The sequence below is a fragment of the Gossypium hirsutum genome, chromosome A08, assembly GCF_007990345.1.
Source record: "Gossypium hirsutum isolate 1008001.06 chromosome A08, Gossypium_hirsutum_v2.1, whole genome shotgun sequence".
Taxonomy (NCBI): domain Eukaryota; kingdom Viridiplantae; phylum Streptophyta; class Magnoliopsida; order Malvales; family Malvaceae; genus Gossypium; species Gossypium hirsutum.
The window spans coordinates 108,925,828-108,940,113 of NC_053431.1; the positions used below are offsets into that span (position 1 = coordinate 108,925,828).

The window sequence follows — 14,286 nt, forward strand, 5'->3', positions numbered from 1 at the left end:
TGCCGATTGTGACCTCCACCTAGACTTCCACCACTGGTTTTATCAAGCATTATTACCCCGAAATCAGGTTTCCTCACAATGGGTTCCTCAAGTGATGATCCTATCTCGCCATGATATATTAAATATATGTGTGTTGAGGCGTGTTATCACGTCCTCGATCCCTCAAAACTACCTAAGAACTTCTGTCGTTTTAGTCGAAAACTCTAAACACATTCAAAGTACCTTAAACCCTAAAAAACTAAAAACCCTAAAGATCCTAACCTTAAAAAAAATCCTAACCTTAGAGAGAGAAAGTGAAAGTCCGTCTAGCTGGACACGCTTTCTTGCCATCTATGCAGAAAGCACACTCTGCTGGACGCGCTTTCACTTTCTCTCTCCTAAAATGACCAATTTCCCTAATTAAAGTTTACAACAACCTAAAAGACTAACTGAAAAAATAGCATATTTTACTAATTTATCCTATTTAAATCATGGACATATCAATTTTCGCTGCAGCACATGTTTTATTATTTTATCTTTATTTGTTTCATATTTCGTATAATTTATTACAAGAATTCAATTTTAATTTTAATATAAATGTCAAAAACTTTAATTGTTTTTCCGGTATATTCTAGTGATACATAATTTTAAATTTAAATATTTAGTTTATTAAAATGAATTAATCTTTAATTCACTAAAAAAATAATTAATCAATTCAATATTTTATTCATTAAAAAATTCACTTAAAAAAGAGTAGAATAAGTTAAAAGTGTGACGAGAAAAAAAAATTTAGTTATTAAAATTATCTCAGCATATTTTTTTAACCTTTAATTTCAACGTACTCGAATCAATATTTTTTTATATTAATAATATTAATATTAATTTAGTTAAAATTCAATTCATTTCCTGCATATTTTTTAATTTTTTAAGAAGGGTTGAAAACGCGTATAGTTTTATATAAATCCACAAATAATTAAAATATTTACATTGTTTGATACAAAATGGATTTTTTTTAATTTAATTTAAAACAATTAACACAAAATTGAAATATCTTAATAAGATCCGGGCGTGGACAAAGTTTACTGTAACTCGCTTAGAGTCCAGGAGTTAAGAGTGTTAGACTTTAGACTTTACTCTTTTTCTAGAAAGCAAGAAACGTCGGTTGGCACGTACGGAAGTCGCAGTCGCACGTGAGAAAGCAGCACCATCTCAACTCGGCCCCCCTTTAATTCCAAACATCTAATCTATAGCTCTCTGCCTCACTCTCTTCAACGACTAAAGTCTCTCTCTTCACAATCACATCTTCATTTTCAGAATTTAACCAAAATAATATTAGAAAAAAAAAGAATTAAAAGAAATCCAAGAAGAAAAAAGAAGTAGCATCGAATCTTTTTTTATTCGTTATTTTTATTTGATTTTTTTTGCTTGTTTTCTCTTCGCAGCTCACTGCCTGCAGATCGGTTCAATCTCAAGGTTTCTTTAATTTCTCTTTATTTTTAATTTTTTGTGTTTTCATTCCATTTTCTTCTCCAAAGTTTGGTTCTGTTTGTGTTTTAAGTTCCAGATTGGTTAGCAATTGTTTTCCTGCTCGATTCTTTACTTCGTTTTTAGGTCAATTTCCCTTTTTAGCAGTCTCGGAATATAAATAGCTCATGCTGAGAGGCGAATTCTAAGAATGCTATTTTCGTTTTAAGCTCTTGATTCCGTCCGATTTATGTCGCAAAGTTTGTGTCACTTTATCAAAGTGATTGTTTTAGCTCAACTTTCAGAGGTAGTAGTTTATTTTCAAGTTAAGAGTTTAGGGTTGGAGAAGTTGATCTTAGAGTAATTGCTTGTGTTATTATATTTGCGTTTAGTACGTGCAACTTTAAATTTGACAGAAATGCTTCAAAATGATTGAAGATTTGGGAAATGACTTGCTTGTAGTAGAAGCTGCTAATCTCATTTAGATAAAGAATGCTAATGCAGCAAAAACCTTTAATGATGTAAATGTTGTTTCTCATAAGCGTTCATGTTCCTTAAAATTGGCTTTAAAGTCCGATTCTGGCTGAGAAGGCTTTATTGTACTGATTAGTTCATTCTTTGAAATTCATGTCGCACAATGTATGGTACAAGAGTAAGCAGTGCTCATAGTCCATCATAGATATCAAAACTGCAATGGTTATCAAGTTGGATTTTTTTTCATGATTAGAATTATTTGATATGTATTCATGTATAAGACTTCAATGCTCTATTTGTCCTTTGGTTCTAGAGAGAGAGAGAGAGGGAGGGAGGTGGTTCTTTCTTGGTTTTCAATTATGCATTTTTTCTGCACAAATTGGAAGGAACTTTGTAACAATTTCAATTGGAATTCTGCTTTCTGCACAATGTTTCTGTTTCAAGTATCTAACTGTTTCTAATTCTTATTTTTGCTTCTCTATGTCCTGCCAGACTTTGTTTGTATTTTTGTAGCTGCCAAGTGGCGTTGTAGTCCCGATAACCATATGATACAACAAGGGTGCATTCCTGAGTTTGGCGTATCAGATGATTTGTAGTATCTATATTATGCTTTGTCAGTGCCATTATGGGCATTCGTCTGATGAAATATCAATGGCCATGGCTGCTTCTCATTCTATTCTCTTTTATCCTAGCAAACAGAATCAGAGCTATCAGTCCTGATGGTATGTCATTTATATGTAGTATGAGATCATTCAAGCTGATATTTAGAAATTTTTTTCTCCTCTTATTCTCTCACCATCTGGAAAAGGATCTTAAATGCTCTCCTTATGTTAATGCTCTTTTGGTTGGAAATTACTGGTTAATTTGTCTCACTTAGGAAATTTGCACATTGAAAATCTTGACCATTTAAAACTTTGGTGAGCATGTTTACATTTTGCTTTCCTTTTCCTTTTTGACAGTCTTTTAGATTTAATTTGGATAAAATAGATTTTGGCTGGTTATAGAATCTCTAGTCAGCCAGTGATTACAATGCATTTCATGCTGGAAATAAGAATATTTGGTAACAGATTGTGAAAATGCTTTTCATGATGCAGGAGAGGCACTTCTGAGCTTTCGGATAGCAATTATTAGTTCAGATGGTGTGCTTTCTCAGTGGAGACCAGAGGATCCTGATCCATGCAAATGGAAAGGGGTGAAGTGTGATAGTAAAACCAAGAGAGTGACAACTTTGTGAGTATTGAAGATCATGTACAAATATAACATCCCTTAAACTACTTTGTTTACATGAAGATGCAATTTAACATCTTTTTTCTCTACGTTTTCTCTTCAGGAGCCTTACCAATCATAAACTGAGTGGTCCTATATCGCCTGACCTTGGGAAGTTGGAGCACTTGAGGCTTTTGTATGTATTAGTGGGACTTATCTTTCTTCATACTTGATGGATGATCTGTATTCAAATATATTTTATTGCAGCTGATATTTTCTCTGATTTTTACATGTATCAGAATGCTTCATAATAACAACTTTTATGGGGCAATTCCATCAGAGCTGGGTAATTGCACAGAGTTGCAGGGAATGTAAGTATTGTTGTACTTGAAAAGTGTTGTTGGCTACAGGTTATGATATTAAAAAAATTAAAATATTTTATTCTCTTTGAGATTTATCATTTGCCTTTGGTTCCGATGCAAAATGGTAGTTCGACCTCAAAAGTACTTGTTATTTTGTTGGATTATGAATTATAGATGGGGATAGCAAATTGTTCTATTTGTGCCACAATTCAAACAATTGGTTTTGTTTTGGTCCTTCTGTTCTTATTTGTGTATGATATATGTGTGTGCCTACACACTTTAATGTATGTAAATTGATAAAGACTGTAGAGAAATTGGCATGTTTAATTTCATAATTATCAATCCATAAGGTATCCTTCTTGACAGTTGAGCAAGGCCAAGGGGGAAGTGAACCTTGGACCTCCACCCTCAATTTGGATGGGTACAAACTGAACCAGTAGGCCAACCTCCAGGCGAAGTAATCTTTAGTGATGCTGAGCTTGGCTACGCTAGTAATCTTTTTTTTTTTTTTCCCCTTTTTGACCTTTCCCTGATAATTTATCCTTCTTGGATAATTAAATCTAGTAATTCAGTGTATAAAGAGCTAAAGCAAAACTCAACATTTCCCTTGCTTTTGATTGCTTAATGCTGTTAAATTTATGGCACGTTTTTTTTCTTAAGAAAAGTGGACATTTTTTTTTTTACTTTTTCTTGAAACTCGCTAAGGTTCTATCTGGTTTTGGTTATATACTGCTTGGATATACTTGATATCTAAGTTCTTGTATATATTTTCTTAAGAAATGGCATGGTTGTATTCAACTAGTGTGCGTGTAAATATTAAGTGCCGTTTGGTTTTAGAGGTTCTCTAGATTTTTTATTGAAGAATTTATTTTGGAATTATGTGTTTTTTAATACTGTATTCTGTTCTCTTTTGTAGTTATTTGCAGGGTAATTACTTAAGTGGATTAATTCCAAGTGAATTGGGCAATCTTTCTTCACTTCAGAATCTGTAAGTTGTTTCTTTTGCTAATAAATGTGAGCTAGAGTGATAAAGAGTCTAAGCATTTGGATTATGCGATGATGCTTACATTGTTTTTCTGAATTTTCAGGGATATCTCAAGCAACTCTCTCAGTGGATCTATCCCTCCCTCAATTGGAAGGCTAGATAAGCTCGTTACATTGTTAGTTCCCTTTGCTTAAAATTTGTTAGTTTTTAAATTTATGCTTGTTCTACTGAGTTGATACTTTTAAGAATTTATTGAATTGAAACTCATCTTTGATGATCTTATTGAATTTCCTAAAGCAATGTGTCAAACAATTTTCTGGTCGGGCCTATACCATCGCAAGGTGTCTTCAGCAACTATACAGCTAGCTCGTGAGTACAAGCTAATTTGGTATATTGTGTTCAATAGATCTTTGGTTATTTATATGCTACATCTTCAGAATCATATCATTCAGGAGGGTTCGAGGATCTGTTACTCTTTTACTTGATCCCGTTATTTTCACTTTTAATATCTTTCTCTTCTACCGGTCACTTCACCTTGAGAAGTTATAAAAGATTGCTATGCTATTATTATGCTAAATTAACAGTTTATCTCTTTTCTTTTTGTAGTTTTGTTGGAAATCGTGATTTATGTGGAAAGCAGATCAATGTAGCATGCAAAGATGAAAATGGGGGAGCTACACCGTATTCTGAGTCACCTACTTCAGGTAAGCTGCATGTGTGGGAAATATATTACTCTGGCTGTTTGGTGCTCATCTCAGTGTTAATTATGGTAAAAAGTTCAAATTGTGTCCACAAAATCTGAATTTCTGACAATTTTGTTACATTTTCTTGGATTTATTATATTTTTGGGAGGCAACTCACTTTGTTTAGTTTTCTGATATATTTTTGTTGATAGCTCAAGTTGGTAAAAGGAAATACTCCGGAAAGCTTCTCATTAGTGCATCAGCGACTGTAGGTGCACTGCTTTTGGTGGCACTTATGTGTTTTTGGGGGTGCTTCCTATACAAGAAGTTCGGTAAAAAAGAGAGCAGAACTCTTGCCATGGATGTTGGCGGAGGTTTTCTTCTAACTGATCTTCAACTTTGAAAAATCTAGCTGTTTCCCATATTCGTTTTTACTTTCCAAGCTTTAATGTATTTGTTAATGTGCTATCATTGCTTCAGGGGCATCAATTGTTATGTTTCATGGAGACTTGCCATACTCTTCAAAAGACATTATTAAGAAATTGGAAACTTTGAGTGAGGAAGACATTATAGGTACTGGGGGGTTTGGGACAGTGTACAAGCTTGCAATGGATGATGGCAATGTGTTTGCATTGAAACGAATTGTGAAGATGAATGAGGGATTTGATCGTTTTTTTGAAAGAGAGCTTGAGATTCTTGGAAGCATAAAACATCGATACCTTGTAAATTTGCGAGGATATTGTAATTCACCTACATCAAAGCTGTTAATATATGATTTCCTGGCTGGTGGTAGCCTTGATGAAGCTCTTCATGGTGAGGTTCCCTTAACCATTTTCATTTGAAAGCAATAGTCCTTAAACTTGACATTTCTATGTTGTTAAGGCTTGAGCTTAGGCAACAAAAGTGTCTCAGATCCTTTGATGAGGCACCTTTGATTAGGCGTGTGCTTGGTTGACCAATATGTGCTTTTTTTAAGTTGGTAGATACAAGAAAAGCCCGCCTAATTGAAGTTTTCTTTAATTTCTTTAATTTTTATCATTAATTGTACATTCAATAAAAAGGGGACAATATCAAACTTTCTACTTCTCAATTATTGAGTATTTAACAAGTAATATGGAATCATAAGGGAAATAATGATTTTGGCCAACAGAAGGAAAAGGGAAAGTTGTATGTTTTGTAGAATAAACTGCTCCACTTTTTAGAGGTTATTATCATAATTATATATCTTAAGCTTGTTTATATATAGACCGATGTACATGCAAAAACACATAAATGTATACATACCCCATCTTACTTCATTTAGGCGAGCACTTTTTTGTGCTTTGTGCCTCCGGAAACTGCGCCTCGTGCTCTTGAAAACCTTGAGCTTGAACTTAAATATTTCATTTTTTTACTTCTCACCAGTAGTTAGGATTTCCTTCATGATAGTAGTTCCATTTCAGTTCTATTAATTTTTTGAATGGATTGATTTCTTTATTTGGGGAGGTAATGTTGTTTTTGTGGTTCTTTTAACAGAACGATCTGAGCAGTTAGACTGGGAAGCACGTTTGAACATTATTATGGAAGCAGCAAAAGGGCTGGCTTATCTACACCATGATTGTTCTCCAAGGATCATACACCGTGACATAAAGTCCAGCAATATTTTACTTGATAGCAACTTGGAAGCTCGAGTATCAGACTTTGGACTTGCAAAACTGTTAGAGGATGAAGAATCTCATATTACAACCATTGTTGCAGGAACTTTTGGTTATTTGGCTCCAGGTATGCAGTTCCAATATAGGCTGTCTACTATTGTGGCGTCTGGTGCTTTGGAAATGATACTGTTGTTAACATTTGGCATATAAAACAAGTGAGACTTGATGTCATAGAAATTCCTTTTTTCCTTGTTGCTTTTAATGGCTTATTTTACATATGACAACCATGTCCCATGATGCTCTTTATTTTTATATTATTTGGCCCCTACAGATTATTGAAGTCAAAATTTAACTGAACTTAGATGTATGCCTCTTTTAGTAGATTTAAATTTGGATGTCTATGCCCCTCCTCTATTATTTTTTCTTTGATAAGAGAAGAAAGCAATGCACAAAAAGGTGCCTAGGGGGTGCAAATCACAATCCTGTTCATTCAAACACGAAGTGTATGGACCAAAAATATTCTCGTAAAGTATTTAGAACTTTATATTTTCATGAACCTCTTTTCCCCCTTTTCTAGATATTAGGAAAAAATGCTGCCAGACAGGTTTTACGCTCCAAGACCTTGAAGTTCATATCTAACCTCACATTGCATAAACAGATTTTGTCTTTGGAAACACTGCATTTAGTTGGATACCGTAGTGTATATGGCTTGTTCAAATTTGTGTTAAGAAAGCAAAAACTGCAGTCTTAGCTTACAACCCAACCAAAGTAAAAATTTCAGGAATACAAATTTGATCAAGTATCTACTTATTTTCTGAAAAGCTGCGAATGGGATTTTGTTATGTGGTAGAGTCATTTTTATGCAATGTACTCTAGATACAATTTATCTGAAGTCTGTTTACACTTCCTTTACCAGAGTATATGGCAAGTGGGAGAGCAACTGAGAAGACTGATGTCTATAGTTTTGGGGTTTTGGTGCTTGAAGTCATAAGTGGCAAGAGACCTACTGATTCATCTTTCATTGAAAAGGGCCTCAACATCGTTGGCTGGGTATGTTTCCACTTTGTTGACATTTTGTCAAGTTTGCTTGTATCTCCTTTCATTAATTAATTTCTGATTAAGCCATTAAATCATGTGCTTGAGAAGTCCAAAGCATATGAAAGTCAAGTAGCACTGACTATGCTGTGTGCTTAGTCTCTGAATGTTTTTTACTTAATGCTGTTCTACTGTTGTCTCTGCACTTGATATTCCATTTACTGACAACTCAAAAGATTTGGATTTCAATCCCCATTCCTCCAACTTGTAAAGATACAAATGAAATATACTATGCAGATGGTTTTCTCAATTAAGAATATTACTCGCGTGTGTATATATTTGTGAGGGTTTGATGATCTGACTGGCATGTTCTCTTTTATGCAGTTAAATTTCTTAATTACGGAGAATAGAGAGCGAGAGATTTTAGATCCGAATTGTGAGGGGGTTCAGGCAGAAAGCCTTGATTCTTTGCTCTCAGTTGCAATCCAGTGTGTTTGTTCAAACCCAGAGGATCGACCCACCATGCACAGGGTGGTGCAGTTGGTTGAATCAGAGGTTATGACTCCATGCCCAAGTGATTTTTATGATTCCAACTCTGATTGAATAGTTGAAGATGAAGCTGAAAATGAGGAAATGTGTGTATGGTTTCACGTTCTCCTGTTTGTCTTGACAAGTAATGCAATCCAATCACAAGCAGTAAATGAGGGGGGAGAGGTTGAACCTGCAACAGCTTCACACTTGGGTTCAATTTTTTTGATTTAATTCTTCTATGCAGATGGAAGCTGGATGGAAGGTGTGGTGTATATTTGCATTACACTTCACATTTACATTTACCCATATCCATTTGAACCTCAATTTGAGATGTTGAATAGAATTTGGCGGATGTCATGGGTGAACTGCAATTTGCAATGGAATTGGAACGTTCACCTTCTCGTCCCTTGTGGTACGAGTTGGTCAGTCGGTTGGTAGTTCATTAGGTGTCTGTTTTGTTTTTCCTATTTTCCCCGTACTCCTTTTGCGTTTCTCCTCCTGCCCCTGCCCCATGTTTAAGTGTATATGACGACAATATTTGTGTAAATTGACCATGTTGACGGAGTTTGGCAGATTCTGATTCTTGTTTTTGCCATTTTTGTGTTGCCTGCCTGTGCTTACATTCTATAAAGTTAGTGATGAACAAAGTTTCTTGGCTGAAACAATAAAAACGTAAGCCCTTTGTATTTGGTGGGTAACTTAACAGTGAACATTTTAGAAAGAATTTTGCAACTACTCGAGATTTACAAATTAACGGGTAATTTGGCATTGTGAGTGAAAAGGAAAGAAAAACATACATGACTACAAAAAACTAAATCCAACTCAATTTCAGCCTCCTCAAAGTTCCAAGTATTGACGAGACATGATCTATAAAACCAGGGCCAGATTTGGGCATGTTATCAATGAGCCATTGATAATCGGAAAATGTTGCATCAGATAATGGCTCCAAGAACTCGCACCTTTCCAATATTTCAGGTGGTGGCACTCCAGCAACTAGATTTGAGTCTAGCTTTGGCTTACCCTTAGTGAGCTCTTCAGGCAATTTGACAGGAACACTCTCCAGGGCAGCCGGAGATGCGCCAGCAGTTATCCCTTGCCTGAAAGGGAGGCCACTCGCTGCCTGTAAACAGAATTCCACCCATTGATGCATTAGCGGAGATGGACCTCTGACACGGCCCCCAATACGGTTTGTTTCAAGTCTTGAGGCAGCTGGGATTGCCTGCAAGGAGACAAACCTAGACATCTCAATGAGTATATATGTATAGAAGCTATCTTCAAATTTATTGCTAGTCAGCTTTTACTTACTGTGTTTTCACCGCAAGTCAGTTCCTCTGTTTCTCTCTACTCGTAAAATCATTATTCCTCTTGTTTTAGTTCCAATATACTAACCAGTTACACAGACACCCACCCTTACTTGACAGAGATAACAAACTTAATCTCGATGTAAGGCGAAATGTGTTTCCAGCAAAAAAAAAAAAAAAAGCAGTAAAATGGAAAGGTTCAAAGGTAATACCCATAGATCAGCCCATAAGCTTGCTCCAGACTTGGGAACAACAACTGCAACGTTTGACATACGCTTTGCAACTGGAAGAACATCACTACTCCACCCAACAGCTACCCAAACATCTCCCACTGAAAATGCTCTGAGATAGCTTGCACTGTCGAATAATTTAACCTGCAAAACCCCAAAGGATATGTCCTTATAATATGATTTGAAGCAACTACAGCCAACTAAAAAGAAATACGCTAAGGTAACATTTGGGAATCAGTATTTTCAAGACAGAAAAGGTAAGAGGGGAAAATGACTGCCAGAATATTCTCAAGTTCTCATCATTTGGATTGAACAAAAAGTAAATAATGTAGAGAATAGTGAGCCATTGCATTTGCACCAGACATGTTATTCAAACTAGTTTCTGTAACATCTTACACAACATTTACATGCCACAAAATCCTGTCTATTTCACAATCCATCAAAGAGTGCCACAGCTAAATTAACCCACGTTACTAAGGATATGCAAAATCATCCAGGTGACAATTAGGAGAATGTATCTGTTCAAAGTCTATAATTTGCGCATGGGGTCTCATGGGATCTAAAAACTCATACAAGACTTACAATTTCCAGTTCAACAACCACAACAATGTGACATGAAAATCCATCTAAAGGTTCAAGCTATAAGCCAACTTGAAGAGAGCTGGAATTTGGATTTAGAGCATCAAACGGAACCTTTTCTCTTAGAATAATGATCAATGGTATTTATCAACAAATAATTCAGTTAATCAATACCAGTAATTTTGTCTGAGAGTTAGGTCCAAAATAGAGTTACCACTGGAAGACTAAAGATGCAATGACACCTAATCATGCTATGCAAACTAATAGAAAGAATGGGGAGACATAAAGAAGACTTAACATCATTTGCGGTTCACTACCTGTCTTGCAAGTAATTCAAGATTCTGCAGGACAGCATTCCTCCCACCAGCAATTTGCAAGTCAATGTCTGTTGTGTTGTATGATGCACCCATGTACTTCAAAACTGCACCAACAACCTCTCTAGGGGAATTCACCATTGAAATTCTTCCAGCAAGTTCAGGCCGCCACAAATCTGCCCAATCCTGCAATAGGGGTTTTCTCCTAAATTGTCAATGTTACTGAGCAAAGGTAAAACAAAATACTGATATAAGATAAATAAATGTTGATGCTTGATGATTTGTTCATGAGTTGAAGCTACCCTGAAAAACATGTAAAAAAAAAAAAAGGATTGGTGCAAGGTTTCAGTTTATTGTAAAGCCCATGTTTTAGCAGTCCAAGGCTCCAAGCAGAAGAATGACTATATAAAGGAGGGAAGGAAAATTGCATTTAAGAGATTCAAAAACCATTTTTTTCTGCAGTCATTACAACTGACTGGTGCGAATTTCTTTCTGTACTGTATTTCAAGATGGGAATAAATTCTGCAATTCTTACAGAACTTCAAAAAATTCATCTAGCTCATGCCATGATGAGAAAATCAATGTCATTATGAGAAAATACTGCATAAATCAATGAATCAAAGAAGAAAATAGACAAGCTATAAACGTTTTAATAGAGAGTAAAGTGCCTAATGTTTCTCCACAGGCCAAACAGAACTAGATTAACCTTTATGCTAGAATAGTAAAAAGGCAGGTTCAAAAAGAAACTAAGCATTCTTCAGTGTCTTGAATGTCATTACTACCAAATTTCAGACCATATATGGGGAAAAGAGATGAAACTATGAACAATTCTAAAAGAATAAAATAGACCCTTTATAAGTGAGAGGAGAGAACGTGTGCACGTATTGGCTTGGCATGAAATTGACAATTGTCATCCATACTACATGAATAAGAATCATATTGGAGCTAAAGTCATACTGATTTTATTTTACAGATAGACTAACGTTACCTGCATAGGAGGCAAGTTTTTCTTTTGAAATTTGGTTTTCTTGTATGCTATGACCATGGTACCCCATCGATAGGGTGCAGCCCATATCTGACCTTGTGGATCAATATCTCCATTGAGGTTCCTGCGTAGATAAACCTGAGACAATTTCGGGAGTTGGGTAATGTTTGGGTGTTTGTTTTGAATTGAATTAGAGCAAATATTAATAATGAAGCAGTTTAAGTTACCTTCCATTTGCGACTTAAATCCTTAAACCAATCCTGGTGTTCAGCAGCAGTAATGGGTTCAATAACGGCTTTTTTAATAGCTAAAGGGAGCCAAGAGTCACCTAGGGTGAGAATATCAGCAGCAGCTGGAGATGCAGGCCCAATATTTACTTTGGCTTTGGCTTGGGTAAAGGGCAGGCATAACTGAGTGAATATATCTTCAAGAGTTGGGCGGAATTTGGTTTGGAGCTTTAACCGCCTGGATTGAGAGGAGATGAAATCCTTGGACCAAGAGGGAGGTATGGAGCCCTGAAGAGCAACCATGGAAAGAGGAACCGTGAGAGCATAAGATTTAGATTTCCAAATCTCAAAAGCTGCGTCCGATTTCTCATCATCTTCTTCTTGTAGTGTTGCTGTTGAACTGCTGTCCACTGGTTCATTTAGTGAAGAAGATGACAGTGAGTGAACAGTTCGAAAATTAATTAATTAATTAAAAGAAAGAAAGACCTTTTTGGAAGTGACGGGGCAGTGGAGTAAAGGCGGAAGCGGAGGAGCAAATGCAAAGACCCAAACCCACAAACACAAATGTTGAGGCAGAAATACTAAGAAGCAATGAGTTTTTGTTGGAACTTGGGGCGTTGTCATGGAGATTAAGGCGAAGAGGTAAGTTGACGGAGGAGGTTTTGTATCTGTTTGAGTTGGAATAGGGGAGTTGGGTGTGGAAGCAGATACAAGAAGAAGAGCTAAGGGATGCTGCTAATGCCATTTCAGTGAACCCTATTTTCTTCTTCCCCTAAACTCGGTGTTCCGTATCTTATGCTCCGTGCTAGTTATTTATTTTAGGATACTATGCTATCGAATCACAGTTAAAAAAAAAAAATCATTTTCAGTTACAATTTTTGAAAGGTAAAAGCTCCCTCTCAATTTTAATATTAAGCTATTTGATTCCTCACGCAACAATTTAATTCTATATTTTTTTAGTAAAAAAAAAAAGAAACTCGAAGGAGTCATGGAAACTAACATTAGCAACCTAGAAGGAAGCATCTCTCCATGGTCTTGTGCCAAATGAATGTGAATAATCTTCATGGAATAAGCATATTTTGGTATTTGAATATGTATACTAAAGAGTAAATCATAAAAATTGTCACTTTTGTTTGCTTCAGATTATATTTTAGTTATTTATATTTAAAATGTTACGTTTTGGTCACTTACGTTATCGATTTGTTACGAAGTGGTCATTCTACCGTTAATCTCCGTTACCTCCTTAACGGCAGTCCTACGTGGTAGTCCAAATGAGTTTTAAATGCTAACTTGTATATCTTATGTGGCAATCCAAATTAAATTTATTTAATTAAAAATTTATTTTCATTCCACCAACTGAACATCCGAGTTGGCATTTAAAACCTATTTGAATTGCCATATAGGACTTTCGTTAGGGAGGTAATGGAGATTAACAGTAGAGTGACAACTTCTTAACAAAACAACAACGTAAGTGACTAAAATGTAATCTAAGGCAAACACAAGTGATTATTTTTGTAATTTACCCTAAATTTAATGATGAAAATGTAAATAAAAGTAAGATAGTAATGTAAGAGAGAAAAGAACGTACATACGAAATTAAAATGAAATGTTTACAAATACATGCATTGAAAGGAAATTAAAAAAGTTAGTATATGTGAAGCTAAATGTCAAGAAATTAAAATGAATAAATGAACTGATACATTATATGATTATGTTGTGACGAGGGCTTATGGGTTTAGTTTGGGATAGAGTTGGTGAAATAGGGGTTATGATGGGTGAAAGAGATATTGGAATTTTGTTTACGATATGTTCATGTTTATGTTTTTCGGAACATGGTGCACAAGTTGGTTAATAGAGTTCTGTTATTAGAGTTCCGTTAAAGGCCGAGAGTTCTATTTTGGCCTAAGATTGTGGAAGTTATGTTATCGATATTCTAATTATAATCATGATCAGTAAAATATATAAGTAACATGTGATACATAAATGAAAAGTTATATGATATGATAAGCCTTAAAGTAAGTGAAAATGTAAGAAATTGTATAATTATATGAAAGAAAAGAATAATGAATTTAGTTTAATAATCTGTAAATGATAAAAATAATATATGACATGAAAATGACAATGTAAAAAATTATATGACCAACTAACAGAAATAAATAATGAAATTAGCTAAATACTTTGTAAGTTTAATAGTAGGTTTCATGAAATAAGTAAGATTATGTTGTTTCATAGTAGTTTATTAAATTGTTTTTTTAACAACCCCTGCTTGTCCTTGTCACCGAGACTAAGCTATGGAA

General features: G+C 35.1%; 2 protein-coding genes across 2 annotated transcripts; one reads left to right on the forward strand and one right to left on the reverse strand.

Moving 5' to 3' along the window:
* The first annotated feature begins 1,099 nt into the window (after positions 1–1,099).
* LOC107930105 (LRR receptor-like serine/threonine-protein kinase FEI 1) lies at positions 1,100–8,925 on the forward strand. The gene is made up of 14 exons (XM_016861673.2): positions 1,100–1,452; positions 2,410–2,639; positions 3,012–3,147; positions 3,248–3,319; positions 3,423–3,494; positions 4,402–4,473; positions 4,574–4,645; positions 4,768–4,839; positions 5,077–5,174; positions 5,366–5,527; positions 5,634–5,966; positions 6,669–6,914; positions 7,704–7,837; positions 8,207–8,925. Exons 2-14 carry the CDS (start codon positions 2,543–2,545, stop codon positions 8,423–8,425), a joined length of 1,785 nt encoding a protein of 594 aa, XP_016717162.1. The 5' UTR covers positions 1,100–1,452; positions 2,410–2,542; the 3' UTR covers positions 8,426–8,925.
* Positions 8,926–9,010: 85 nt separating this feature from the next.
* Positions 9,011–12,862, reverse strand: LOC107930106 (uncharacterized). Its single transcript, XM_016861674.2, has 6 exons — positions 12,476–12,862; positions 11,990–12,399; positions 11,766–11,900; positions 10,781–10,963; positions 9,867–10,028; positions 9,011–9,572 (listed from the first exon to the last, which is right to left on the reverse strand). The coding sequence occupies exons 1-6, from the start codon at positions 12,732–12,734 to the stop codon at positions 9,165–9,167; spliced, it is 1,557 nt and encodes a 518-aa protein (XP_016717163.1). The 5' UTR covers positions 12,735–12,862; the 3' UTR covers positions 9,011–9,164.
* Positions 12,863–14,286: the final 1,424 nt, after the last annotated feature.